At 40.8% G+C, this 26,948-nt stretch overlaps 1 protein-coding gene and 1 pseudogene across 1 annotated transcript in view; one reads left to right on the top strand and one right to left on the bottom strand.

Annotated features, from left to right (window-relative positions):
- PPTC7 (protein phosphatase targeting COQ7) overlaps positions 1-20,782 on the bottom strand; it is a 39,436-nt gene extending 18,654 nt beyond the window's left edge. The window contains exon 1 of the mRNA XM_045777027.2: positions 20,256-20,782. Within this exon, the coding sequence (XP_045632983.1) occupies positions 20,256-20,478 (223 nt within the window). The 5' untranslated portion in view covers positions 20,479-20,782. The remainder of the gene's footprint in view (positions 1-20,255) is intronic.
- LOC123780554 (U2 spliceosomal RNA) lies at positions 18,959-19,097 on the top strand (annotated as a pseudogene).
- Positions 20,783-26,948: the final 6,166 nt, after the last annotated feature.

Raw genomic sequence — 26,948 nt, 5'->3', positions numbered from 1 at the left:
GACCATGACCTGAGTCCAAGGCGGACGCTTAACGATCTGAGCCACCCAGCGCCCCGAGGGTATCTGGAAATTCTTAAGAGAATTTAAGATAATTAAATAGGAACTTCTTTTGAAAAATTTTATTAGGGGTAAGATTTCATCATTATTTTACTTATTTTATTTTTTAAAGATTTAATATTTTTTTTTAAAAATTTATTTATTTATTTGACAGAGAGAGACAGCCAGCGAGAGAGGGAACACAAACAGGGGGAGTGGGAAAGGAAGAAGCAGTCTCCTAGCAGAGAAGCCTGATGTGGGGCTTGATCCCAGAACGCTGGGATCACGCCCTGAGCCAAAGGCAGATGCTTAACAACTGCGTCCCCCAGGCGCCCCTGAAGATTTAATTTTTAAGTAATTTCTATACTCACCGTGGGGCTTGAACTCACAACCAAGAGCCACATGCTCCACCAACTGAGCCAGCCAAGCAACTTGCCCTCATCATTATTTTAAATGCAACAATTTGTGTTAAAATATAGAATGCAATTATAATCCTTGCAATTCCATCTGATGAATCAATCATTCATTCTTTTCAAATTACTGCCTGCTTGAGGAAAGAATTTCTCTTTAACCAGTCTCTGATCTAAGAGCCACAATTAATTTTAAATACAAAGTGGTTTCATCTACAAATACCCTTCACAAGAAAACCATTAAAATCTGAGATAACGTTGAGAGTTGATCCTGGCACTCACTAAATAATCTGTCAGCAGGTTATAGAGTCTGACCTGACACAGCCCTTCAACATTAATCAGATTTCTCCCAGAATAGAGTGTAACCTTTCAAGCACCTGTTTGCTTTTCTATGGGAAAAAGATACCAGGCAAAGCTCCACTGGTGAAATCTCTTTAGGGGAAAAAAGAGATTCAAAAAGCATACAAATTGTTCAATAAAGCTGTGGGAAAAAAGGCCTTAGTACACATAAATAATTTACTTACAAAGAACAAGTTATAAAAGAGGAAGAGTCATATCTGGGATTAGAATCAGGCTAAAACCAGAATAACCTACCACAGGTACATTTGAAACCTAGTTTAATTAATATCAGGCAGTTATTTCTACAAGGAAATGAGCATTTCCTCGCATGCACAAGCAAAACCTTCCATCCACAAAGGCAGAACACCTTTTAAACAGTGGAATTAATCCAGATATGAAGAGAAATTCCACTCAGAATACATTTCAAAGGTAAAGAAAACAACTGTTAAAGGAGAGATTGCTTAATATACCAAAGACATGAAAGAGCAAAGAATAAGAACATCTCTAAGAGCAAATGGAGGCCATAGTAAATACTAGGAAGTAGAGAACTGAGGGAGACACATCCTGCCTATGAGCAGCTCACCTTTTAGTGTGCAGTGACTACTCACTCACACAGGAACTAGACAAACAGCTCCCATAAATGCTGCTATAGGGGGGTTAAGAGCAAATGGTTAATGCTCATGGGGCACTGTGGGAATGGCGCAATCCTCTGCTTAGGAAACAGTATTCACATTAGGCCCTGGAAGGTAAGTCAGATTTCCACAGGCAAGGGACAGTAGTAACAGGAAAAGAACGGAGGGCAATTAGGTGTGGCTGGGGTTTGGGTAAGTGCTGAGAAGTTGAAAAATGTAGGACAGGAGGAGCTGAAGTTGTGGAGGGCCAAGAACTGTTATCTAAGAACTTAATTTTTTTTTAAAAAAAGATTTACTTATTTTAGAGAAAGAGAGCATGAAAAGAGGGAGGAGCAGAGGGAGAGGGAAATCCTCAAGCAGACTCCCCGCTGAGCACGTGAGCCCAACTCTGGGGCTCAATCCCAGGCCCTGGGATCATGAACTGAACCAAAATCAAGAGTCAGGCACTTAACCAACTGAGCCACCCAGGCTCCCTGTGATCCAAGAACTTTAAACTTTATGCTATAGGCCTGTGCTGTCTGATATGGGAGTCAATAGACACATGTGGCTACTGTTTGAAATGTGGCTAGTTTGGATTGAGATGTGCTGTATGTAATTATGTAAAGTACGTAAATATGTAAAACTGTAAAATAACGCACTGGATTCCAAAATTGTAGTACAAAAAAATGGTAAAATATTTTAGTGATAGTTTTATACTGACTAGATTGATATATTTTATATATAGTGGGTTAAATACATATATTAATTGAAATTAACTGAATCTATTTCATTTTACTCTTTTAAATATGGCTACCAGAAAATTTAAGATTACATATGTAGTTTACAGTATATTTCTACTGGACAGCACCTGCTATAGACAAAAAGTCATCAAGGTTTCTGGGTGGAAGTGATACAATCCAATCTATTTCTTAATTTTTTTATTGTTAAAAAGATTTATTTATTTATTTTAGAGGGAGACAGAGACATCGTGTGTGGGGGGGGGGGGAGCAAGGGGCAGAGGGACAGAATCCCCAAGCAGACTCCCCACCCAGCAGAGCCCCATGTCATGAGATCATGACTTGAGCAGAAATCAAGAGTCCGACACTCAACCAACTGAGCCACCCAGGCGCCCCTCCAATCTCTACTTTAGAAAAATAATCCTGATAGTGATGGGAGAGAATGGGTTGGGAAGAGGTTGGAGGTCAAGCATCAGCTGCAAGATTTTAGGTTAGAGGTAACGAGAAAAGTAAAATAATCACTGGAAATAAAAAGGAATGAATACAGAAAGACACCTAGACTTGATATCAATGTATTTTATCTCAAAAGATTTCCAGACTTCAGGAATGAGTACTGATTAGATGATTCCCCAGTTGGGAAAGGAGTGGAAATGCCTTTAGAAGATATTGAACTCTTTCTCAGAGGTATGTGCAGTTTTAGGTGCCAGGAGGCATTTTTAGGGAAATGTTCTGTATGAAGTCAGGAACTATGAGTCTGCAGCTGGGAAGGCCATCAGAGCCAGATCTTTAACAAAGATCGGGAATTGACACCATTAGCGGTGGATGACATGCTCAGAGAGAGCACAGAGCGTAATAAATTCAAGTGGGGATCTTATTAAGAATGAGAAGTCCTGGCCAAATAGCTCATTTGTGAATTGCATCTTACTCTAGGCATCAAATGACAATCACAGATATGATAGCTGATTAAGTTTAAGGAAGTATCCAGTTTGGCAGAATGATATAATTTTTTTAGAGGTGAAAAAAGGTGAAGCTGAAAAGTAGGCTGAATTAATAACTGGGAAGGCTTTGAATGCCAAGAGAGAGTTTACACTGAATATAGAAGCTATTTCCTTTAATTCATTGTAATCATCTTATGTCTCCACTAATAACACTGTCAGCATATGTCTAGCTTTAGTGTTTCCCTTGACCCAAAAATCCAGTTAAAACCATTATTAGATTAAGATAATGGTTACATATCTGAAATAGCCAAGCAAAAAGCTGAGAAGAGACTATAGAGTACAGGTAATTCCTTTAGTTGTACTATTTGCATGGAAATATCAGTTTTGTGAAGTGGGAGATAATCAAAAAAATATATAATTACAATTTTTCACATAATATTTTGGTTAAGTTTCCCAGAGACTGTTTTTCTAAAGTGAAGAGTTAAAAGAAAAAGAGAAAGGGTAATTCTGGTGTGTTTCCCATCATTTAAATCTATCTTTTTATAAAAAGAAAAATTTTAAAGTAACAACCAGTTTTCACTTTTCTAATTAACACATTTTTGGTTTTGCTTTAGCTATACTCACCCAGAAACAAAATTTTGCTGTACTTTAAAAATCATTTAGCTTTTCATTAAACTCAGAATTTTACTTAATAGCTTTGTTCTATGCCAAAAGGTGAAGGAAAAAAGATCTGGTAAGCTGAAATTGTGGAAGCTTAAAAATCCCATCTTTCCAATTACTTATGGTCACCTTAACTGTGTAGCTGCAAAAGGCTCACCCTGAAAAAGACTTTGAACTAAGCTGTGTCTCTCTAGCATTTTCCTCCATTAACCATGAGCCATGCGGCTGCCATTCTAAAGCCCTTCTACTACAACCATCTTCAGACTGACATGCAATTAGTTACAAAGCAAACATTTACCAGAAGATAGTGATGCCTAGAGTATAAATACTAAATTTCAATTTTAATATAAGTATCAGTGAAAAAAAAACCTGGCAATTTTATTTTATCCAAAAATAGACTACCAAAATTTCAAATATTAAATAGTACCCAAAGGTAATAGCTTTATTCCTTGCATCTTTGATGATCTTGAGGCATTTTACATTGAGCCTCACACTCTAATGAAGCAAGACAGTTTTACAGGGATTGTTTTTCCATCAGTGAAACATCTCCTATCTCCTATCTACCAGGATGGGTACTTGATAGTGAACTGAAATTCCAGAAGAGAAACTGAGTAAGAATCTGGCTGGATCACAAGAGTTGAATAAGGAGGGATAAAGATATTTGGTTTTACACTTTCTGCAGCAAGTATTCATCTAATGAGGCCCTGGCTAGGCGGTATTCATTGCAGTGCTACAGCCAGCTTCTTTTCAGATGAAGAGGTTCTTCTTCAAATACTATAATCTAGTGTTCTCAGAGCCAACCTTATTTGTCTAGAGACATCACAACATGAAGCATTATAACTAAAGAAAAATGAGATCAGGGTATAAATTCAATATCTATCAAATAGAACAGATCATGTTTGTATCAACATTGCTGAAGCCTCAACTATTTGGGCATTAAGAACACTCCCCTGTGATTCAGGACTGTGAAATGTTGTATCTGCAAATAATTATCCCAAAGGGAACAAAAAGCAGGATTACTGGGAAAAAAAGTTCAACAGTTGAGTTATTCAGAAAAGTACAATTTGCTTTGACTAACAGTCCTTTCAGTTCTCTAGAGGTGAAATTATATAGATTATGATGTTCTTCCTGCTTTAACAAGCAAGTGATATATTCCCTTTGCAAAAAGTTTCCCCAAAGCAACCACTCTGCATTAATCACAATGAAACCTGCTTCTTCTGATTCTCCAGAGACCAAGTCTACGTCAAGAACTCAAGATCTCTAAGCAGAACAGCTAACTCAAAAGCTGAGGCAACGAAGCTGAAAGAATGCAAAGGAAGAAAGGTTCAACCCCGTAATGTGCGAAAGTGGAACCTATAAGCAAAACTCAAATAAGGATCCAACGCAGGAATAAATGGTCTATTTTATGTTTTAGAATTCCAAACAAGATAGCTATTTCTTCCTATTTAGTGAACACAAAGTTACTTCATACTTAATCAAATTAAAATGTACACACATATATACACATATACCTACTGCCCAGAATACTTCATTATCTAGAGATGGTAACTCCAGACTATTCTGGGCAATTGCTTTAGCCTTAAAAAACCTGTGAAAAATGCTGAAAAGAGGTTAAGGAAATGATAGTGTGAAGGCAAAGAAACTCAAAGTCAACTTTTCTGGGGCGCCTGGGTAGCGCAGTCGTTAAGCGTCTGCCTTCGGCTCAGGGCGTGATCCTGGCGTTCCAGCATCGAGTCCCACATCGGGCTCCTCGGCTGGGAGCCTGCTTCTTCCTCTCCCACTCCCCCTGCTTGTGTTCCCTCTCTCACTGGCTGTCTCTCTGTCACATAAATAAATAAAATCTTAAAAAAAAAAAGTCAACTTTTCTTTTTTTAAGATTTTATTTGAGAGATAGAGAGAGAGAGTGAGCAAGAATGAGCAGGGAAAGGAGAAGAGAGGGAAGGGGTAAGGAATCCCAAGCAGACTCTGTGCTAAGCACGGAGCCCAATGCGGGGCTCAATCTCATGACCCCAAGGTCTTGACCTGAACCAAAACCAAGAGTCAGACACTTAACCAACTGAGCCACCCAGGTGTCCCCAAAGCCAACCTTTTAAAAATAAAATGTTCTTCCTCTAACTTCAGCTCTTCTGTTTAAATACGAAACGCTTAATGTGGAACATTTGGCTCAATGTGGCCTGGGGACCTTGGCTATCTTATAGACTTGGGTAGGAATCACTACCTTCTCACCACACAAACTGAAGAGTTGAAGGTGAAGTCACAGAAAAGGTCACTTCACTCCTTTCTGAGCTGCAACAGTATCTTCCCCAAATGCTAAATGCTGTTAGCAATGCTTTCTGAACAGAAGAAAGTAACAGGCAAATCACAGGCTCACACTTATTGTGAACTATGGACAGTATGGGCAGGGCCCTTAGTGTGTTACAGAATTAAGGACTTCTATTAAAGCTGAGACTCCTGTTAGTTTCTAGATATTAGAAAATATTATATAACACCCAACAACTTAATGTTTTAGTAAGAAAATAACAGCAATTAAAGTCTAGCTATCTGATGTGTGCCTACCTGTACTGGCCCTTTAGGCTAAGGGAGAATTTTTCCTTCTATTTATAATTTATAAGATTAGATCTAGAATTCTGGTCTTAAAGGTTAACCTAATATTTATGACAAATTTACCTATATATCCTTGACCTAACCCCAAAGAGGTTACTATTTACCTCCTTGGTTTTCTCACCCCTCTATAAAAATAAGAGCTGGCCTTTACTGAAATACCACCCTCTGGGAGAGGTCAAGAGTTACATGTAGCCCTGGCACAAACACTCTTTTTGAGAACATAATTCCTCTGAATAAGCCTGCCAAGTAGAGAACTGTCCCTTAATTTCTAAACAATAATTATATTTTTTCCTACATGCTGTTTAATTAAGTAATGATCTTTGGGTGGTAGGACCAGTAATTGTTTTTTCTACTTTTAATTTTCCATATTTTCCAATAATGAGTATATATATTATGGGAGGGATTACAAAAACTATATAAATCCAGTCAGAGCTATATTTTACACTTACACTCAATATTAAAGTTATTCAATACAGTTTATTGAACCTTTTCTATATACATGACACTGTAGTGAAAAGCAGCTAAAGGGATTTACATATAATAAAAGATTTCCTGCCCACGGAGCTTAAAATCAAGTAGTAGTGACTATGGCAGGGGAGAGGGGTTTGGAGAGGTTTATGATAAATGGCTCTAACAAAATAAATATGCACCAATAAAAACTAAAGCAAGAAGATCAGATTACATCTAGCTAAAGGAATCAGGAAAAGTATTCATGGAGAAAAGAAGTGCCTGATATGAGCCTTGAAGGATGAGAACGTGAGTCATAGGGAGGAGGTTGAGGATAGAGCAAAGCAATTTGGGCATTTCCTTAAGATTCTGACTAATATGGATAAAGCGCAGTAATAAAGGTAAGCTTAGAGCTCTAACAGCAGAGAAACCTGACCTCCAGGTAAATAAATGTCTATTACATTCCTGCCAGGAACCTCTGACCAGCAATCAGCCCAAACAATGCACTGCAGCATAAAGGCGGCCCCAGAAGGAAAGGGCTGGCCTGAAGCCACCCAAGTCCCTGTGGCCCACCGAACTAGTTCAACTGAGGCCTTTATTTGCTTTAATGAAGGGGCTTTGCTCAACTGTTAGCCTATGAATAGCTAATATCAAAGTACTATTCAGACTCAGTAAAGATCACTTCAGTAAAAACAAAGTTTTAAAAGATCATTTGACTTGAAAAGCAGTGTGTACACACTAGCCAAGAGCATAGGCTTTGGAGTCAGATCTGGGTTCAAACTGCAGGTCCAGGACTAGAGTTAAGTGTAGCAAGAGTGCCCTTGGGTAGCTCTCTGAGCCTTAGTATTTTCACCTGTAAATGGGTATAATAATGGATATCACAGGGCTGATGTGAGAACGGGGATAATGTGTTAAAGAGTACTTGCCACAATGCTCAGCTCCCAGTCAACATGCAATAAAACAGTTATGCCTCTCTTTAAGAAAGACTAAATAACAGCATATAGAACAGTCTAGTCTGTAGCAACCAGAAAAAACAATCTTTGATTAGTGTTTGTAGTCTACAAACACTGTTCTGTGGTCACAACCAAAAGACAATTCCTACTCACAGATAATGTATGAGATGAGTTGATCCATTCAGCTTTTCCCATCACACATCCACTACCATTCAATATCTCATTAAACATTTAACAGTAACTAAGAAACAAACTTATATCTCTAAAAAATACATAAGGAAAAATAGATCCACCTACACTTTGAAGAAATCAGTTCTCTTTTTCCAGAAGTGACTCTGAAATAACCTTATTTAACAAATATCTCTTAAGTGCCTGCTGCCTACTATGTGCCAGGGTTCAGACTTAGATATTCCTTATTTTAAATGGAAAATCTTATAACACTAGTGATACATAAATTGGCCTAAACCATTTCCTTAGGTAATTATAATAATTGCAGCACCTCTATCACAACTTTCCTATCTCCTTTCTTCCTCTCTATACTGTGACTCCCCTTCAGGGCCGAGTCTCTTTCACATTGCTAACCAACCATCTCTTTCATCTCTGGGTGCTGGCCTAGTACCTGGCACAAAAGTTCTCAATTCTTGCTGCACATTGAGATTACCCAAGCCCCACCTCCTGAGTCAGTTTGTCCTGGGCCTCCTAAGTAAAGTATGAAAACCAAACTGCACAGGTGATTCTAAGGAGAATCACTGCTGGAACACTCAGAACTCAGTAAAGGCCAACTGGACTGAAGCACTCACTATTTCAGGAGCCAGATGATTCCACCTCTGAAGCGCCTCTCCCACCAAGAAATCCTGTTTTCCATTCCCAAATGTGATCCTTCTCTTGTATATCCTAACTTGATTAATGGCAGCCCAACCAACCCACACTTGCAGGCCAGAAACTTTAGGAGGCTTCCAGATGCAAAACCTCAACATCAACTTCAATATCTCTTTTCTCCTTCATCCTCTTCGTCCAATTATCACTACGTCCTATTGATTCTATGTCTGCAATGTTTCTGAAGCCTGACTACTTTGAACTGCCCTAGTTAAAGCCTTTTCTAGCTCAGACTATTTCAGAAGCTTCTTAACTGGTCTTTTGCTTTCCTATCTTCCCATTACACTCTGTATCATTTTCTTTTCTTTCTTTTTTGCTTTTTCTAAGATTGCTATGTCCATGTTACTCTTCTGGTCAAATATCTTCCACGTATATACAACTTTCTACTTGTATATGTAAAAACATTGTCTGGGGGGGCATGTGAGCGTCTCAGTTGGTTAAATGTCTGCCTTCAGCTGAAGTCATGACCCTGGGGTCCTGGGATCAAGCCCCATATCAGGCTCTCTGCTCAGCAGGGAGCCTGCTTCTCTTTCTCCCTCTGCCTGCTGCTCCCCCTGCCTGTGCTCTGTCAAATAAATAAACACAATCTTAAAAAAAAATCCTCTGGAAGGATACACAAGAAACTGATAACATTAGTTCATTCTGGGAGAGGAACTTTGCAGCTAGAGGACTAGAGTGAAAGAGACTTTTCACTCAGCACCCTTTTAAACTTAGAACACCTTTTGAATTTTATACCATTTGAATGTGGTGCCTCTTCAAAAACCACCAAACCAAACGCAAAACAAAGGCAAGAAACATCTTCTATAGCTTCCTAACAAAAAAAGCAAAAAATGAAACCCAGTTATTTACATGACCATTGTGACCTTCAACAGTTTGGTTTCAACCTGTTTCCTAACAATTCTCAACCACCCTCCCAACCCCGCTCGGCCAGCCCAAACTACTCTCTTGCCACAAAACTGCCATAGTTTGAAGAATCTTCTGTGTCTGCTGATCCCACAATCTGGAGAGATTTACCATTCTTCTCACTTGCCTCAATTACTGAAAAACTCATCTATCAAGACCTGACTCCTTGATTCCACAACACCTCATTTGTGTGTATTCTTTATACTGTTCCTGTGGCCCTCCCTGCCAGACTTCAGAGCTGAAGTCTCTCTTGTTCTTTGTCTTCTTCACAGCACCTGTCGGGGATTGGGAAACAACCAGTAAACAATGAATTCAGTTGACTGTACTGAAAAGTTAGAATACCAACACTCTGGTGTACAAACTTTCATCTGAGAATTCCAAAAAGAGAATGAACCCAAGATTTCATCCTAGAGTTGCACAAGATGTTGTGACGCTAGCTACAAGATGCTCCTCTCACAGACCGTTGTAAGAAAGTTTGATGGAAAGAACCCTGAAAAGAAGTCAGGGGATAACACCACTCCCAGCTTACTTTGCCACTAACTGGTTGTAGGACACTGGCCAAATCACTTCTCTTAGCTTTAGTTTTCTCATCTGTGAAATAAGGGTCAGGAGGACAAATTCTCTCAAGAGTTCCTTTTTCTAAGATCTAAGATTCTGGGATTCTAAGTCTTACTGCAAGAAAAGGGAACCTGTTTTAGAAACTATAAAATAAAGCTTAATATACAGCTATACTTTATTTTTCACATACAACATTACAATTATTACATGAACTAGTTGAAGCAAAGGCTCCATTTTAGCCTTCCCAAATTTTCCTTTCTCCTTATTACATGTTTTCATGTATGTTTTCAGAGAAGTTTCAATAATGATTCAGAGAGTAAAAATAACTGCCCCATGTCCTTTTACTTTGGTTTTAACCACCTAAAATGTTGGAGAATATGCTTCTTCTTTAAGCCCAACTAACAAAAGTCTAATTAAACTAAGCCTAACTAACACAAAGTCCAGCCATTTTTCAATTTGAAATTCTGATAAAAGAATAAAAGATAGTTATGGATTAGTATTAATTCACTGAATTCAGATGATCTGTAAATAAATATGTGTATGCGGAACATATTCACAAAACACACTTTGTTATCCAAAGACCATTGACTGTTCAGTGAATTTATCGTATATGAACAAGAAAAGCAATGATAAGATCCAAGTTGCTGCTCAAGAACCAAGAGAAGTGAATTCTTAAAAACAATGTATGCAGGGGCTCCGGGGTGGCTTAGTCGGTTAAGCATCTGCCTTCAGCTCAGGTCATGATCCCAGGGACCTCCAGGGTCCTGGGATCAAGCTCCACATCAGGCTCCCCTCTTCCTCTGCCTGCCACTCTCCCTGCTTGTGCTCTGTCAAATAAATGAAATCTTTTTTAAAAATGTATGCATAAGACATCCTTGTTTACACTTCATTTCATAGAAACATTGATGACCATATTACCAATTAGTGGTTAACTTAGAGGCCATGAACAGTTTTCTAGCTCTTATGCAAATAGCTCACATCTATTTTCTTATCCCAAACTGCTATCCAAACATTGATGTGAAAACAGAAGCACTTTTTGTTTCATTGAGCACAGCTAATCTTTTTCATCTACATCAAATGACAGCATAGACTAATTCTGATAAGTCAAAAAAACTTCCTGGATGATAGCATTCTTGAAAGATCAAAATGTACAGTCAAAGCAGCATACATACACACACACAAAGAAATTCCCTTTCTTTTCAAAATAGTCTGTTAATGAGTAAAAGAAAAATCGGTACAAAAATGTGTTGGAATTGGCCTGAGTCAAAATAATACTGGGTCTTTCATGAGAAAGCACTCTTTGTAGTAAGTCACTTTTGTAGTCTCTGGCAAAGTTTTTGCAGTCATTTTGTAGTCCGTGGGATTCATACCAACAATCAAATCAATTCTAGAACTATTCACCAAACTTATTCACCACAAAAATAACTATTTAAGAACCTAGTAAATTTATAAATTATTAAATGTGACAGACTCAAGATAACAATAAGCTTATTGATGAGAGTAATTTCATAACAATTGGATACATATAAATTAGCATAACCTTTCTGGAGGCACCCATGCTAATATTCATATCAGAGGCCTTGCAAATGTTCATAGCCTTTCACTCAAGAACTCTTCAAGGAATTTATTCTAAGGAACTGTTCAGATGCAGAGATACTCATTCACTCTAATAGTTACTCAAAACAGAAAACTGGAAATTGGGGCACCTGGCTGGCTCAGCCAGTAAAGCATGAGATTCTTGATCTTGGGGTTGTGAGTGTGAGCTCCACGTTGGGTGTAGATATAAATAAGTAAGACTTAAACTAAAATCTTAAAAAAAAAGAAAACTGGAAATAATCTAACTAAAAATAGAGGACTGGTTATTAAATTATGGGCTATATGTGCAGAAAAATATGATGCAGTTACGCATGGAAATACACGCAGTTCACATCACATAAAAATAACATTACAAAGGAGGATATATATATATTAACTCAATTTTACTTAATAGTATGTATACATACAATTGTATATACACAAAAGCTGGAGGAAACCACACTGACTATAGCTCAGTTATGAGTTACAGGTGTTTTATATTGTGCTTTTCTGAACATGTGTTATTTTTATAAGCACGAAACAAAAGCATTTATTTAAAAGCATTAGACACAGAAGCAGGAAACTTAGGTCCAAGTCCCAGCTCTGATGCTAGCTGTACTGTTGACCTTATTGATGAGTCAACTTTATAGATAAGGAAACAGATGCAGATTAAGTGGAGATGAGAGTGGCTATTCATAGTTGAAAGATTAACGTAAAACACACTGTTACATCTAAATCACTATATATAAAGCACTAATAAGATGAATCATATTTTGTGTCAAGATAAAGATACTGAATAAATGCTTAGGAAAAATAGAGTGAAGTACTTTGACTCTTTAAGGAAAAGCTTTGTACCCCCACCCCTTAATTCACCCAAAATCTTATTTGGGATCTTATTCAAAAGAACTGAGCATCTTTTTTTCCTCAAAATTTTAAACTGAAAGAGCTATGCTACTTGCCAAATCAAGTTTAAATGATTAAGTATGTGTTACAGCCCAATGCTCTCTGCAGTGAGTCAGCTTTTGCAAAAAGTCTTGATTTATGATGCAATTCTATAAATTGTGTGTATTGTTTAATAATAGGAAACAAATGATTTTAGCTCCCAAGGAGATAAACTATTATATATTTAAAATATCTGACAACTCCCAAACAAGACAGATCACTAAATTTTATTAGTACTGACAAAAATTAGGATCCAGGCCACCACTTCTTAAAATGAGACCAAAAGTTAAAACTAATTTTGAAAGGCAAACTCACAAGGCACACTGTTTTCAACTAACTAGAACTTCTTGTTTGAAAAGTCAAATTTCTTCAGGAAGGAAATAACTGTTAACTTACTTTTCTAAAGTATCTTCCTGGAAATTCTGAACCTAAAGGCTCATGTAAGCCCTCTCTAAAAGGCATGGGGAATCTACATAAAATGCATTTGACACTTAGCTTGAACTTGACATAAGCGTTTACTCAAAGGACATGGCTGTAAGTCAAATACTGTGGCCTGGGTATAGTGCTTCTTGAGTCACACATGAGTACAAACTCCATTTGGATACTGTTGCAACTATTCAAGTTGCCCAGTTTCATAAAGCAGTGCTAAAGTTCAGGGAACAGTCTCCTCTGATCCAGCCCCTTCCCCCCCAAAAAACCCCACCACAACCAACTAACACATGCATCTTACCTTCTGCTACAATTTAAAACCTTTTAACAAAGATGTATTTTTGAAAAAGTATAAACAGTCAAGCTTTCAAAATTCAGTTACTTGCTCTATAAAAAAGATTCATCCAAAATCCTTTAAAAAGATTAACACATTGAGAGAAGGTGAAAGTTAGGAAAGTTTAAATCTAAGCTTGTGAATCTCTAAAGACTGAACAAAGGAAAAGTAGTTCTGACAGTATAACAAATGAGGAAATGACTTAAAAATAATGTGCCTTATAAGAACCTTATGAAAAGTACAATATATCTGTAGAGCAAAATGAGAAAAATATCAGGGAGCAAGAGTTTAAAAAACGACAAAATTCCTCTATCCATCAACCTTGTAATCTTATTTATTACACAAGACAGAACACTCAGAAAAGTCAGACAGCAACTAGTCAAATCTGTGGCTTTTTTCTCATTCTTTTTTTTTTGGTCAGCGGCTTCTTAAGCCTGGCTGTTTCTATGAGTCCTAGAAAGCTCTTTTACTGAACCCACAACTCTCCATTTCCTTAATATTCCACAATTTTCTCTTGAAAGCATGTAGATTATGAAATCAGGCATAGTTAAAGTACTGACTAGGGACCTGGATGGCTCAGTCAGTTAAGCATCTGCCTTCGGCTCCAGTCATGAACCCAGGGTTCTGGGATCAAGTCAAGCACACGGCTCCTTGCTCAGCAGGGAGCCTGCTTCTCACTCTGCCCACCGCTCCCCTTGCTTGTGCTCGCTTGCTCGCTCTCTTGTTTTCTGACAAATAAATAAATAAAATCTTTAAAAAGTAAAAATAAATAAAGTACTGATTAATCTTAGAACTTACATTTGATTGTTGCCTTTTAAAAAATATTTTTACTTGGATAAAATAATTATAAGTATATAAAAATAATTATATAAAAAACTATTCCTCATAAAGTTATAGTTATAATAAAACCCAACAATTCCATTTTTAGATATATACCCAAGGGAATGAAAAATATATGTTCACACAAAAGCCTGTACATGGATGTGTCACAGCAGCACTATTCACAAAAGCTAAAAAGTGGAAACAACCCAATGTCCATTAATAGATGAATGGATAAACAAAATATGGTATATCCATACAATGGAATATTATTCGGCCCTAAAAAGGAAAAAAGCACTGATACAAACTACAATGTGGGTGGACCTTAAAATATACTAAGTGAAAAAAGCCAGATACAAAAGGCTGCAGTTTGTATGATTCCATTTATATGAAATGTCCAAAAACAGGCAAATCTATAGTCAGTATATACTTTTTTGCAGGGGTTGAATGCTAATGCATAGGGGTTTCTTTTGTGGTGATGAATATGCTCTGGAACTAGTCAGTGGTGGTGGTTGCACAACCCTGTGGATGTACTAAATGCCACCAAATTTTTTTTTTTTTTTTTTTTTTTTTACTTTAAAAGGTAAATGTTGGGGCGCCTGGGTGGCACAGCGGTTGGGCGTCTGCCTTCGGCTCAGGGCATGATCCCGGCGTTACGGGATCGAGCCCCACATCAGGCTCTTCCGCTATGAGCCTGCTTCCTCCTCTCTCACTCCCCCTGCTTGTGTTCCCTCTCTCGCTGGCTGTCTCTATCTCTGTCGAATAAATAAATAATTAAAAAAAAAAATCTTAAAAAAAATAAATAAATAAAAAAAAATAAAAGGTAAATGTTATGACAGATGAATTCTATATCTCGATTTTTAAAAATTCAACCAGGGTCATGTCTGCTGTCAAGAGGTAGATCAGGCTAAAATCTGACTTTCAGAAAATTATGACTATATAATAATGAGACTAGTTTCCTGACACAGCTTAAAATCTACTGAGGGAAATTCCAAAGATGACTTCTTCAAAGGCTAAACATGCTAAACACATGCACCCTCTCAAAATGTGACTACTTTGTTATTAAAAGGATAACTCACTTTCAGATACCGAGGTTCTTTTTTTTTTTTAAGATTTTTTATTTTTTTATTTATTTGACAGAGATAGACAGCCAGCGAGAGAGAGAACACAAGCAGGGGGAGTGGGAGAGGAAGAAGCAGGCTCCCAGCGGAGGAGCCCGATGTGGGACTCGATCCCGGAGCGCCGGAATCACGCCCTGAGCCGAAGGCAGATGCCTAACGACTGCGCTACCCAGGTGCCCCTCAGATACCGAGGTTCTACCAAATACATTAAAATTATCAAGACTGTTGGAAAACAAAAAATTCTACTTAATCTATTTACTTCCTAAATATACTTTTGATCCTTATATTGTTCACATAATCCTTATACCTTAAGACAACTACTTTTAAGATTTCATTACTCAGAAAAACACTTCAAAAATCCTGGCCACAAACAAAATCATACCCAAAGGCTAGAATATGAAATTTTCATTTCTCTTTAAGGTTTTAAGTTAAATCAAGCTTCAATAAACATCTGGCAGTTTTATAAGAATTACTTTTCAACTCTATTGAGAGGTCAGATTTTACATGGGATAGATCATGCTGCCATTTCTCAAAGAAGTGGTTTCAGTAAACTGTGGTTTAGTATGCAGAGCTTTTGTTGCATTTTAGTTATGAGTCATAGTGTGAATACAGAAGTTGTAAATATTCACATACACACCCTTAAGCAGGAAAAGCATTATAAGGACAAACAGTACTTGAAGAGGCTGGTTTTGAATTCACCCGTGTTATCAAGAAAACTTAACTAGTGATGCAACGGAAAGTGGATTGTAATGGGCAGTCTTGGTGCTTGTCCTAGTTCTGCCATTAACTAGTGGAATAACATTAGCGAAATCACTTGACCCTCTGTAGGCCTCCATTTTCTCACTGGACGCCAAGGTTTCTAAGTCTTAAAACTCTCACAGTCTTTGATTCTATTGTTAAGCAGCTTAGAGCTGTGGGAGGCCTAGCAATTACACACTAGGCAGCTCTCATATTTTTGTGTACTTAGACATCCATGCCATATAGAGTAATGAGAGAACTCAGGATTAGCCACAATGAAGAAGAAAAAAGTGTACATAGCTCCTGCTGGTATTGGTTTACTCCTGTTGGACCTAATAAAGAGAAAGCACCTTTGCCAATTTTCCAGGGGATAGGAGTGGTTCCTATGTCTCACCACACCCACCATAGTTGGTTTTTCCTAAAAGAAATCCAGTGGGGACTCCACAAAAATGCTGTAAAGCACCAAGTACTTTTAGTCACTGCATACTAACAGAACAGCTCAATTCTAAATTAAAGAAATAAAACAGTTTTCTCTAATACAAAAAGAAATAAACAGCTTTTATTCCAAAGAGTCAAGGAGTTGTAGATGAGCACAGGGAGTTGTATATATATTTAGCAACACAGTGTCAACCCAAAGAAAATGAATTATCTGTAGAACTAGAAGGTTCAAAGCATTGAGTTTCAACATAACATTATTCAACATAGTCCTTTAATGCTTTTCAGTTTACAATTCCAACTTCCAGAGAAAAAGCATTACTAAGGACCTGCTGAGATGCCTCACCTCTTTCACAGCAAGAAATAATCAGACCTGCCTGTGATGGGATAGTGTCAATAAAATAGAAGTCACCATCACACAAACTGGTTTGTGGAAGCCAAAGATCAAATGAGGCCCACTCAGAAGTTGTTTGAGGTGGCCCCCAAGATGGCTTTCTGGAAGAGCTCCTCCAAATAGGACAGTCCTAGAGAACCTGTCTACCCTGATTTGTACACCAAACACACACACATTCTTATTCCTTCTCTTTCAAAACGGCTCTTTGTCAAATATGGCCAAAGACCACCCCTAGGTCACATAAGCAACACCTGTATGGTTATGCCTGGCAGCATTCCCTTTGGAGGGGTTACAGAGCTGTGGTTCTTAATCTAGTCCCTGTGGATGGACCTTTAACTGGTACACAGATGGACTTCGTGAGGTCAGTGAAGTGCCTGAATGTCTATGAAAAATTTTGTCTTCATGCACATTTTTCCAGGGAGAGAGCCCTTGGGCAGTCAGAAGTCCTGAGGCCATGAACCAAGGAAAGAAAAGAACCACTGGTTTAGCGCCATATATAAAACAGGAGAAATATACTGAAGGTACCCATGTGAATACGATAGGAAGTAATGGCTGTTACTTGAGATGCAAAATAACAAAGGATGAGGTTTTTTCAAAACAAAAAGAAAAAATGATCTGATGGTCAGAAGTCCCTAAGGACAGGTAGTCCACTCCCTTCATCCTCTGTCTAGATGAGGAAAATTAGCTGAGAGGCTCTTGCCCAAAACCACATATCACAGAGCCAGGCTGGCAAAGCTGAGCACCAAATCTGGCAGGGTTTCTGCCAAGATGGTAGGTTTATACTTTTTTCAAAATGGATTTGACCAAAATGCCCCATATCCTTATAAATACCCCACTTCATTAAGAAGGTAGCCTTCAAAAATTTTTATTTTTTTTTTTATTTTTTAAAGATTTTATTTATTTATTTGACAGAGATAGAGACAGCCAGCGAGAGAGGGAACATAAGCAGGGGGAGTGGGAGAGGAAGAAGCAGGCTCATAGCGGAGGAGCCTGATGTGGGGCTCGATCCCATAACGCCAGGATCACGCCCTGAGCCGAAGGTAGACGCTTAACCACTGTGCCACCCAGGCGCCCCGCCTTCAAAAATTTTTAAATCAAGCTTAAGCATAGGGACTTGACTCATTAAAATGTCCCCAAATCATTAATCAAATTGCAAACCTTTCCCAAAAGCCAGCACGCAGATTTGTAAGGGGGAACTTTTATTTTTTTTTTTAAAGATTTTATTTATTTATTTGACAGAGATAGAGACAGCCAGCGAGAGAGGGAACACAAGCAGGGGGAGTGGGAGAGAAGAAGCAGGCTCATAGCTGAAGAGCCTGATGTGGGGCTCGATCCCATAACGCCGAGATCACGCCCTGAGCCGAAGGCAGGCGCTTAACCGCTGTGCCACCCAGGCGCCCCGCCTTCAAAAATTTTTAAATCAAGCTTAAGCATAGGGACTTGACTCATTAAAATGTCCCCAAATCATTAATCAAATTGCAAACCTTTCCCAAAAGCCAGCACGCAGATTTGTAAGGGGGAACTTTTATTTTTTTTTTAAAGATTTTATTTATTTATTTGACAGAGAGAGAGACAGCCAGCGAGAGAGGGAACACAAGCAGGGGGAGTGGGAGAGAAGAAGCAGGCTCATAGCTGAAGAGCCTGATGTGGGGCTCGATCCCATAACGCCGAGATCACGCCCTGAGCCGAAGGCAGGCGCTTAACCGCTGTGCCACCCAGGCGCCCCGCCTTCAAAAATTTTTAAATCAAGCTTAAGCATAGGGACTTGACTCATTAAAATGTCCCCAAATCATTAATCAAATTGCAAACCTTTCACAAAAGCCAGCACGCAGATTTGTAAGGGGGAACGTTAGTGGCTCATTATCACCTATCCTGTTGCACTGACTCCAATTTGAAAAAGCAGCACAGATCAGAAGCTCATTAAATGAAGCTTCTAAATGTAATGGGAAAAGACAGCTACTGATAGCCCTTTAAAAAAGATACTGAGTCAGGGTCAAGCTGACTTCAAAGTGAATTTGTAGGATTTCTGTCTACAAGTTCCTTCAACTACCAAATCCTCCCGGACCCTCTTAAAGTTAACATCAAGAGTGTTGCCTAAAATCACTTCTTGGCCTTTTGGCTAAGATCAAGTGTAGTAAGAGTGTTGCCTAAACACTAAATGATTTTTTCAACACAGGTAATGGGGTTATTCATAAATTAAACTGAGAACAACCTTTCCAGTAACCATGTTCACAAACACTACATGTAGTAGAAACAAAGATAATAGGCAGTTATTCTGAGATCAAATTAAAAAATAATTATTGTCATAAAAAGTTACAGGACCATTTGTTCCAATGCCAAACTGTGCCTCAGCATATGAAATTTAAAGTAGTCAAAAACTCTACCTCACCTGAGAAGTGAAACCAAAGTGACATTTGAACCCAAGTTCAATGACAGCATGTCCTTCAATTTCAAAGGAAGTGCTTTACTCATTAAAGGAGATTTAATGGCATATGATTCTATGGCATACACATTATCTCCAAAGAGGTACATTACGGTAAACTTTCTGATTGCTTGTGAATTATATTTAGTCTTTTCTATAAGCTCTTACGCTAGTCTCTCAGCCCCAAAGGTGTTACTGGAATAGGCCTTTGGAAGCACCTGTGGCCTGAAAATGCTTTCACCAATTCTCAAGGCTTTCTTCGCTGCAGTTTGAAGAAGGTTCAACCATTCTATTTTGGGTCAAGGAGACTCTCTTCCACCCCAAGTGACCTCAAGTGGGCAAGAGCAGTTTGGGAGAATGCACTGCGAGGGTTTTTTCACCAGGCCAGCGCCACCGCCTGCGAGACTCCGAAAAGGATGGAGATCTGGTCACCATCGAGGCGGCGAAAGAATGCGGCTGGGCTGTCTGGGGCTCACTACGGTCAGTCCGCTCTGGATCCCGCAGCCTGTGACCAGGCTGTGGTGTCAGGAGCACGCGAAGAATCAGAGATCTCCGGGGCACGCAGAGGGAGGAGGCGGGGAGGGAACAAGAGCGAGGTTAGGAGTCTGCAGGTGTCTCGGGGGAAGGGACGAGGTCGTCGGGACTGGCAAGGCAAGTGACTAACAGTGCGGTTTTGGACTCGGACAAACTGGTCACATTGTCAGGCTGTGTGACCTTGAGCACAGAGCTAGACCGCTCTGCGGCTCAGTTTCCTCATCTCTAAAATGGGGGTTGTTTCAACGGAAAACGCACCTTGGAGCGCTTGGCACGGCGCCTGGCACATAGTAAGTGCTCCCTCCCTACAGCTACTACTGGCTCTCGGGCTCCTCTCACCGCCCGGAGGAACTGGGGGAAGAACTGGGGAAGCCCCAACCAGGGGAGTCACCAGGAGGCGGATCCGGGGCTGGGGCGGGGGACCCAGGCCGGGGACTCACCGAGCACGTCTGCCGAACGGTGCCGGGCCACGAAGCACGCGTCGTCCCCGTAGCACGCGCCCTTCTTGAGAAGGCCCTTACGGAAGTCTTTGCCGAAGCCGCAGCCGGCCGTCACCAGCCCGTAGTCACCGCCGCCGCCGCCACCGGCCCTGGGGTCGGTCTGCGAGAGGCCGCCGAGAACGGCGCGGGCCACCAGCCGCCCGTACGAGAGGACCGAGAACATTGCCGCCGCCGCCCCCCCGAGGAGGCGGGGGGCCCGGGGAGCAGGAGGACGCGGAGGCCCGGAGCCGGCTCTCTCCTCAGCCGCAGCAGCGCCGCCGCCGGGGCGCTCCTCAGGGCGGCGCACAATCGCCGCCGCCGCCCCTGCCCGACGCGCGGGGCCTCGCACACGCTCCACTGCGCGGACCGGAGCCAGAGCGAGGTCAGAGCCGGCGGCTCCTCCGCCTCAGCCCAAGTGGGGTCCCGGCGGCAGCCACCGCTGCCGCCGCCATCTTCCGCTCCACTAGCGTGTTCCGGGCCGCGCCGGCAGCGCCGCCCCCCCCATGGCCCCGCCTGTAGCCCCGCCCACAGCTCGCAGCTCAGGCCCAAGCCACGCCCCCTCGGGCTCCTTGCCTTCTGCAGTCTCCGAGGTCGAGCGTGCGCAGAGGGTGTGGACGCAATGTCTCCTGGGAGCTGTAGTCTCTGTTTACTTCACGGTTTAGCTTCTAGGACCTAGGAGGATATCCCCCACATGCGGGACCTGAATTAAGTTATCGAAAATTACAGATGGGCGGCTTGAAAGTTTCCTCCCTGTTTTAACCATATATTTTAAAAGCTATTGTTTTAAATAACGCCACCATCCCTTCAAAGAAAAACTCAAAAGAAACTAGGGTCAGGTCATGTAGTATTACTCTGCAGTACATACATTAAGAAAATGAAGTACAGAACTCGAGTGACATCTCCAGAATTTATATACTGGAAGGGCTACGAGGCAGCAATCTGGAAAGAAGAGCCGTTTTACATATTTAGGAAAATTCGAGGAGATATTACTGTCTCTATTAGATGGCGGGGGTGGGGTGAACAGGGGGATAGTGATGGAGATACAGAAATGGCCATTATAGATATACCATATGGAAGTGTTTCAGACTTTGCAAATGGTTCTGCCAATTTAGGGATAAACAATTCCAGGCCCCAAATTTCTTTGCCCCAAATCTTAAATTTCTTGAGGGTCCACCTGTCTAAGCAGGTTTTCTGACCTGTGGCTTGGGTGCCCAGACAGGTCACGCAGTGCCAAAGACGAGGCCCCTTGCTCTCTCCTTCCACACTGACACCTCTTCTCTTCAGAAGGACAGCCCCTGGCAAGCAAGGCAGTTCCTCTACTTTTTTGTGTTAAGCACTCAGCCCATCCCTAACAAAGACATCACAGTAGCCTTCTCCAGATTTTGAGTATGATTATTAACACACTTTCTCTGAAATTATTTAGGTTAAATAACTAAATTTAACAGGGAGTTTGTAATCTAATGGAAAGATTAGCTCACCAAATATGTGTAATTTGTTTGTATGCATGTATGAATGTACAGATTACATACCATGCCTCTGGGTCTATACATAATCTAGCCCCTGCATACCTCTCCATCTCATTTGGTGCCATGTCCCGTTCACTAAGTGGGCTCTAGCCATGCTCACAGATGCTTCAGGGCCTATGCTCTTGCTCTTCCTTCTACTCACTAGAATGTAATTTTGTTATCTCAGGGTCCTATGTCTTTTGTTGCTGTATGCCCAGAACATATGGCACACAGTAGATACTTTAGTAAATGAATGAAAGAATGAATGAATAGTTCACTAGATCCTAAACTCTCCAAGAGCAAGAATCATTTGCCATTGTATTTTTAGAATCCAGTGTACTGCCTAGCACATAGTAAGGCAGTTTGTAAATGCATGTTGAATAAAAGAAGGAATAACTGAATAGGAACCATAAATAATATAAAAAGTCATATTTGTTGAATAAAAGAATGAGTGAATGAAGACTAGCTACAAATAAAAGAAAACTGAGATTTGAGACAAGTAATCCAATTTAGAATAATCTTTAGTTTTATTAAAACAAATATTTATAACCCAGATGTATTGGTCCTTTTCCAGTTCACTTTATTAAAAAAAAAGATTTTATTTATTTATTTGAGAGAGAGAGAGAGAAAGAGCACGAGAGGGGGGAGGGTCAGAGGGAGAAGCAGACTTTCCGCTGAGCAGGGAGCCAGATGCGATGCGGGATTCCAGGACTCCAGGATCATGACCTGAGCCAAAGGCAGTTGCTTAACCAACTGAGCCACCCAGGCGCCCTCCAGTTCACTTTTCACAGAAGTGTAGTTACTCTGGGGATTCCCATTTCATTCTTTAAATGATTCTTTTTTATACCTTTCTTGACATATCTAAAGTCCTGCCAAACATTCAGTCGAAGTGCATTGTTCCCTTATCCTAATTACCACCATCATTAAACACTTCTGTGTTCGACCGTGCGCCAAGTGCTCTACATGTTTCTATCCTTAAAGGTTTTCATAAAAATTGGACTGAATAAATCACTTTGCATAGTGAGTGGCATTTTGTCAAATATGTAGACTAAGAAAAAGTTCATTTACTGGATAAAAGATAAGGCGATTCCAAGATCGCAGTCACACCTTGCTGTTTTTTATGACCCACAAGAATTGGCAAGCGCCCAGAAGAGGGGGTGGAGCCTTGCGGATCCTCCGCTTGGCATTTATGTCTATGCCAGCTGTGCTAAAGATTGTTCTTTCAAGCACACACACCACTACCAAATCCCAGCCAGGCTGTCAGGTAATTCTACCCCAAGGACAAACTTTTTAAAATAGCATGTCAACCCCTATTCCTTGCCTCATCAAACTTCTTCAGACTGCTCTTACCTTTCATTTTCAGGGCATATATTATCTAATTTTCGTGTCACTCACAAGAACCGGTCGGATGAGATGAACAGGAACATAAGATGTGACTCTGAAGCTGGTAACCTCTGCTCTGATGGGGCTGCTGTTTTCAGTTAAATGATACCGGTGCCTTGAGTTTCCCGCAAACGAGTTGTTCACCGGAGCACAATGTGAACAGAACCCTTTCTTAAAGCTCCTTTGCAGTTTTTGGAAAGGAGAGGAAAAACAGGGCCTCAGGTTCCCTTGAATCATTTATTCCAGAGACAGATCTGAAAAGTTTCGCCATCGTGGGGAAGTCAGAAGAGGGTACTTTCAAAAAAACACCTTTCCCTGCCCTCCCCCAGAAACACAATTCCGTTTTGACATTTTGATAGATTTTAAAAGCCCTAAGAGTTTTCTTCCTTAACAGAATTACATTCCTAGCACTTCAAAGATTCCTGGGAGGTCAGCTGTCACTCTCAAAGGCGAACAAGTGGTGAAAATACCCTCTGTGCTCCCAGGGCACCTCTGTGGCATTAGGAAAGAGTTTTGCGCTGGAGTCACCCCCAGCTCCTAAAAAAAGAAAAAAAAAATTCCCTAATATGATTTTCTGCCAGAGTGGTGCACTGATCTCTCCTAATTTCTTTTTGCTAACCTATTCAAAAGGAGCACTAATTAGTTTACAGCGATGTTCCTCAACCTTGGCACTACTGACATTCGAGGCCAGATAATTTTTTATCGTGAGGGGCTGTCCTGTGCATTGGAGGGGGCTTCGCAGCATCCTTGGGCTCTGCCTACTAGATGCCCATAGCACACCTCACCCCCTAGTTAGGACTGTAGGAATATATATATATATATAAAACAGGCATCATCTGTTGAAATAAAAAAGGAGCATAGGGAGGAGAAATGGGACCTGTTGGGGTGGGAGAACACTCAGGGCACTTCATGAAGATGTGACATTTGTGAGAGGCGTGACATTTGTGAAAGGCCTGAATGCACAAAGAGAGGTCTGAGGAGAGGGGACAGGGGGATGGCCAGTCCGAGAGGAAGGAATAGAAACTAAACAAATGCAGAGTGTGATTGGAGAGGAATAAGGAGTCCAGCGCAGCCCCACCTTAGAATTTGAATGAAGAATAATGAGAAACAGGGTTGGAAAGTAGTCTAGGAACTATTCGGCCATAAAAGCGAGTGAAGCAGTGACACAGGCCTCAACATGGATTACGCCTGAAAACATGATGCTCGATTAAGGAAACCAGTCCCCCAAGACCGCATGTTGTATGCTTCTATTTAGATGAAATGTCTGGAATAGGCAAACCCATGGAGACAGAAAGTGGATTAGTGGTTGCCAGAGGCTGGGGGAATGGGAAGTGACTGTTAATGGGTGTGGAGTTTCTTTTTGGGGTAATGAAAATGTTCTGGAATTAGATAGCAGTGATGGTTGCACAACCTTATAAATATACAAAAAGCATTGAACCGTACACTTGAAAGGGCAAAAATTATAGTATGCGAATTACATCTCAAGTTAAAAAACAGTTTAGGAACTATTGCAGAGGGCCTTATATGCTAAGCTTGCATGCATTAAGCTGGAAATACCAAGGGGTCACCAAATGCTTTTAATATGCCAGTGACAATAATAAAGTAATAAATAATACAATTATAATAAAATAATAAACAACAGTGATGAGAAGATGATGAATGAGAGTGAGAGCAAGAGACACCATAGGCTGAGCTCTTGCCATGTGCTTTACCTGTATCATCTGCTCTGACTACCGCATCATGTGACTACCCAACAGTCTCACCTGCTGTTTCTTCCATAGCATGTAGGACTTATTTTGTTAACTGTTTGGCTCCTCCCTGACTAAAATGTAAGTTCTCCCAGAGCAGGGGATTTTGTCCATTTTATTCACTACTTTATCTCAAGTCTCCAGAACAGTGCCAGGGAAGTACAGGTCCTAAATAAATCTAGTAAGGGGATGTTGTTGAATAAAAGAACTTTAGAGATCACATAGAACACACAACTTATTCTACAGCTGAAGAAAGGGAGCAAGTAACATGTTCTTCCCACATGAAGCTAATGGATGGAGCTGGGCTGAACTAGAGAGGCATTCAGGAAACTCTTGGTGACTGCCCTGTAAAGCCCTTTTGATAGAATTAGCCATAGGCTGTTCTTTTCATTGAACTTACCTTGCTTTGCCTCGTGTGTGATGGTCATGTTTTTCCCATCTAGAATCCATTCCCCCCATTCTCTGATAATAGTATTTTGATTTTCCTTGGAGGTATAATCCAGCACCCCTTGGTTTAGGTAGACGGGGTGGAACTGGACCAGAGGAGGACACATGACCCAGGTCTGACCAATCAGAGCACTGCATTCTCTTGGTCACAGTGATTGGTCCAGCATGAAGGCACATGACCCAAGATAGGCCAATGAAATTCCACTATGCAATTTGGGGGAAGTGTTACGAAGGAGAAATTCTCACCAGGATTAGTTTGTAAGCTGGTGGAACGCAAGCCTGGAGCTGCTGATGGCCATTTTGCCACTACTTAGGAGGAGCTAGCCTGAGAAGAAAGGCAAAGCAAAGAGATGCAGAGCCTACAGATGGTAAGAAACAGAGGCCTGGTGACATTGAGCACCCCCCTGAATCCAGCTTTACTTGAAAAAGTAACAGTCCCTGAGCTCCTATTATTTCCCTGTTTTGCTTCAGTCTTGAGTTTGGCTTGCAATACTGTGAATCCTGACAAGCACATCATGTGACCCAGGTACCATGGTTACATTTATTGAACCAAGAATAAGTCCCCAAACCAAAGGCAGCTGTGAGAAGGGAACTTACCCTCTGCTTATTCACATAGAGGAGGAGGCATTCCCAGTCCTCATTAGAAAAACTAGTGAAGGCAAACTTCTGAGCTCTTCCTTCTGAACCTCCGTGGGATGAGGAGATGAGGAGTGCTTTGTCTGATTAGTGGGTTTGGGGGAAGATGCTGAGCGTGCGGCCCAGTCCCTTTCTCTTTTTTCTTTCTTTCTGTGGTCTGACCTTGGGGAACTCATGTTTCCTCCTCCAACTTGGAAGGCTTGTCCCTATGGAGGAGGCTTGCAGTAATCCAGCCTGTAATCAGGTGAATCAATGTAATCCAGAGGGGGAACTGAGTGCACACAGAAGCCATGATCTCCAATCAGCCTTATCCATAAAGCTGATACTTTTGAGCCCGGGCTGCCTGATTCATACATCTACTTCTCAGTGGGTTTAGAATTTGGAAAGGCTGAGAAGGGTCTAATTAATGATCACCCCATACATTTACTGCCAACGTGTTCATTTTCTCTTCAGAAAGCTTTGAGAGGCAGGCATGAGGACTGACATTTGGGGGCTAAAATAGCACACGGAGATCAAGTTTCTGATGCAGTCAGGGCTCTAGGCTCAAAGGTAATTGTGGGTCAAGTGGGTTTTGACCTGGGTATTTTGTGACAGCTACAGTTGTTTGGCAGGGGCCTAAGTACAAGGGCTTCTTGGGCAGGCCTTGACCTAAGCCGTGTGAGCACAGCTTTGACCTCAGCAGGTGGCAGGGACAGGGATTAGGTCACTGGGGAAAAAAATCTTTTTGTCCTGGGAAAGGCTTACCTTAAAGAAGGCAGAACTTTAGCCTCCAAACTGTTGGCTCTGGTGGACAGGTTTTTGCTTCTCGTAGTACATCTTTCAGCAAAACTTTAGGCTAGACTTTAAAATAGCAAAGGCAGCCAAATTATACAGGGTCCGCAGAGCTCTTTGTGAGATTGTAGCCTCCCTGCAGCACAAACACAGGGTGTAGGTGG

Source organism: Ursus americanus, chromosome 30 (assembly GCF_024610735.1).
Source record: "Ursus americanus isolate L20-20 chromosome 30, mUrsAme1.1.p, whole genome shotgun sequence".
NCBI lineage: Eukaryota > Metazoa > Chordata > Mammalia > Carnivora > Ursidae > Ursus > Ursus americanus.
This window is presented reverse-complemented; position numbering and strand designations above follow the sequence as displayed.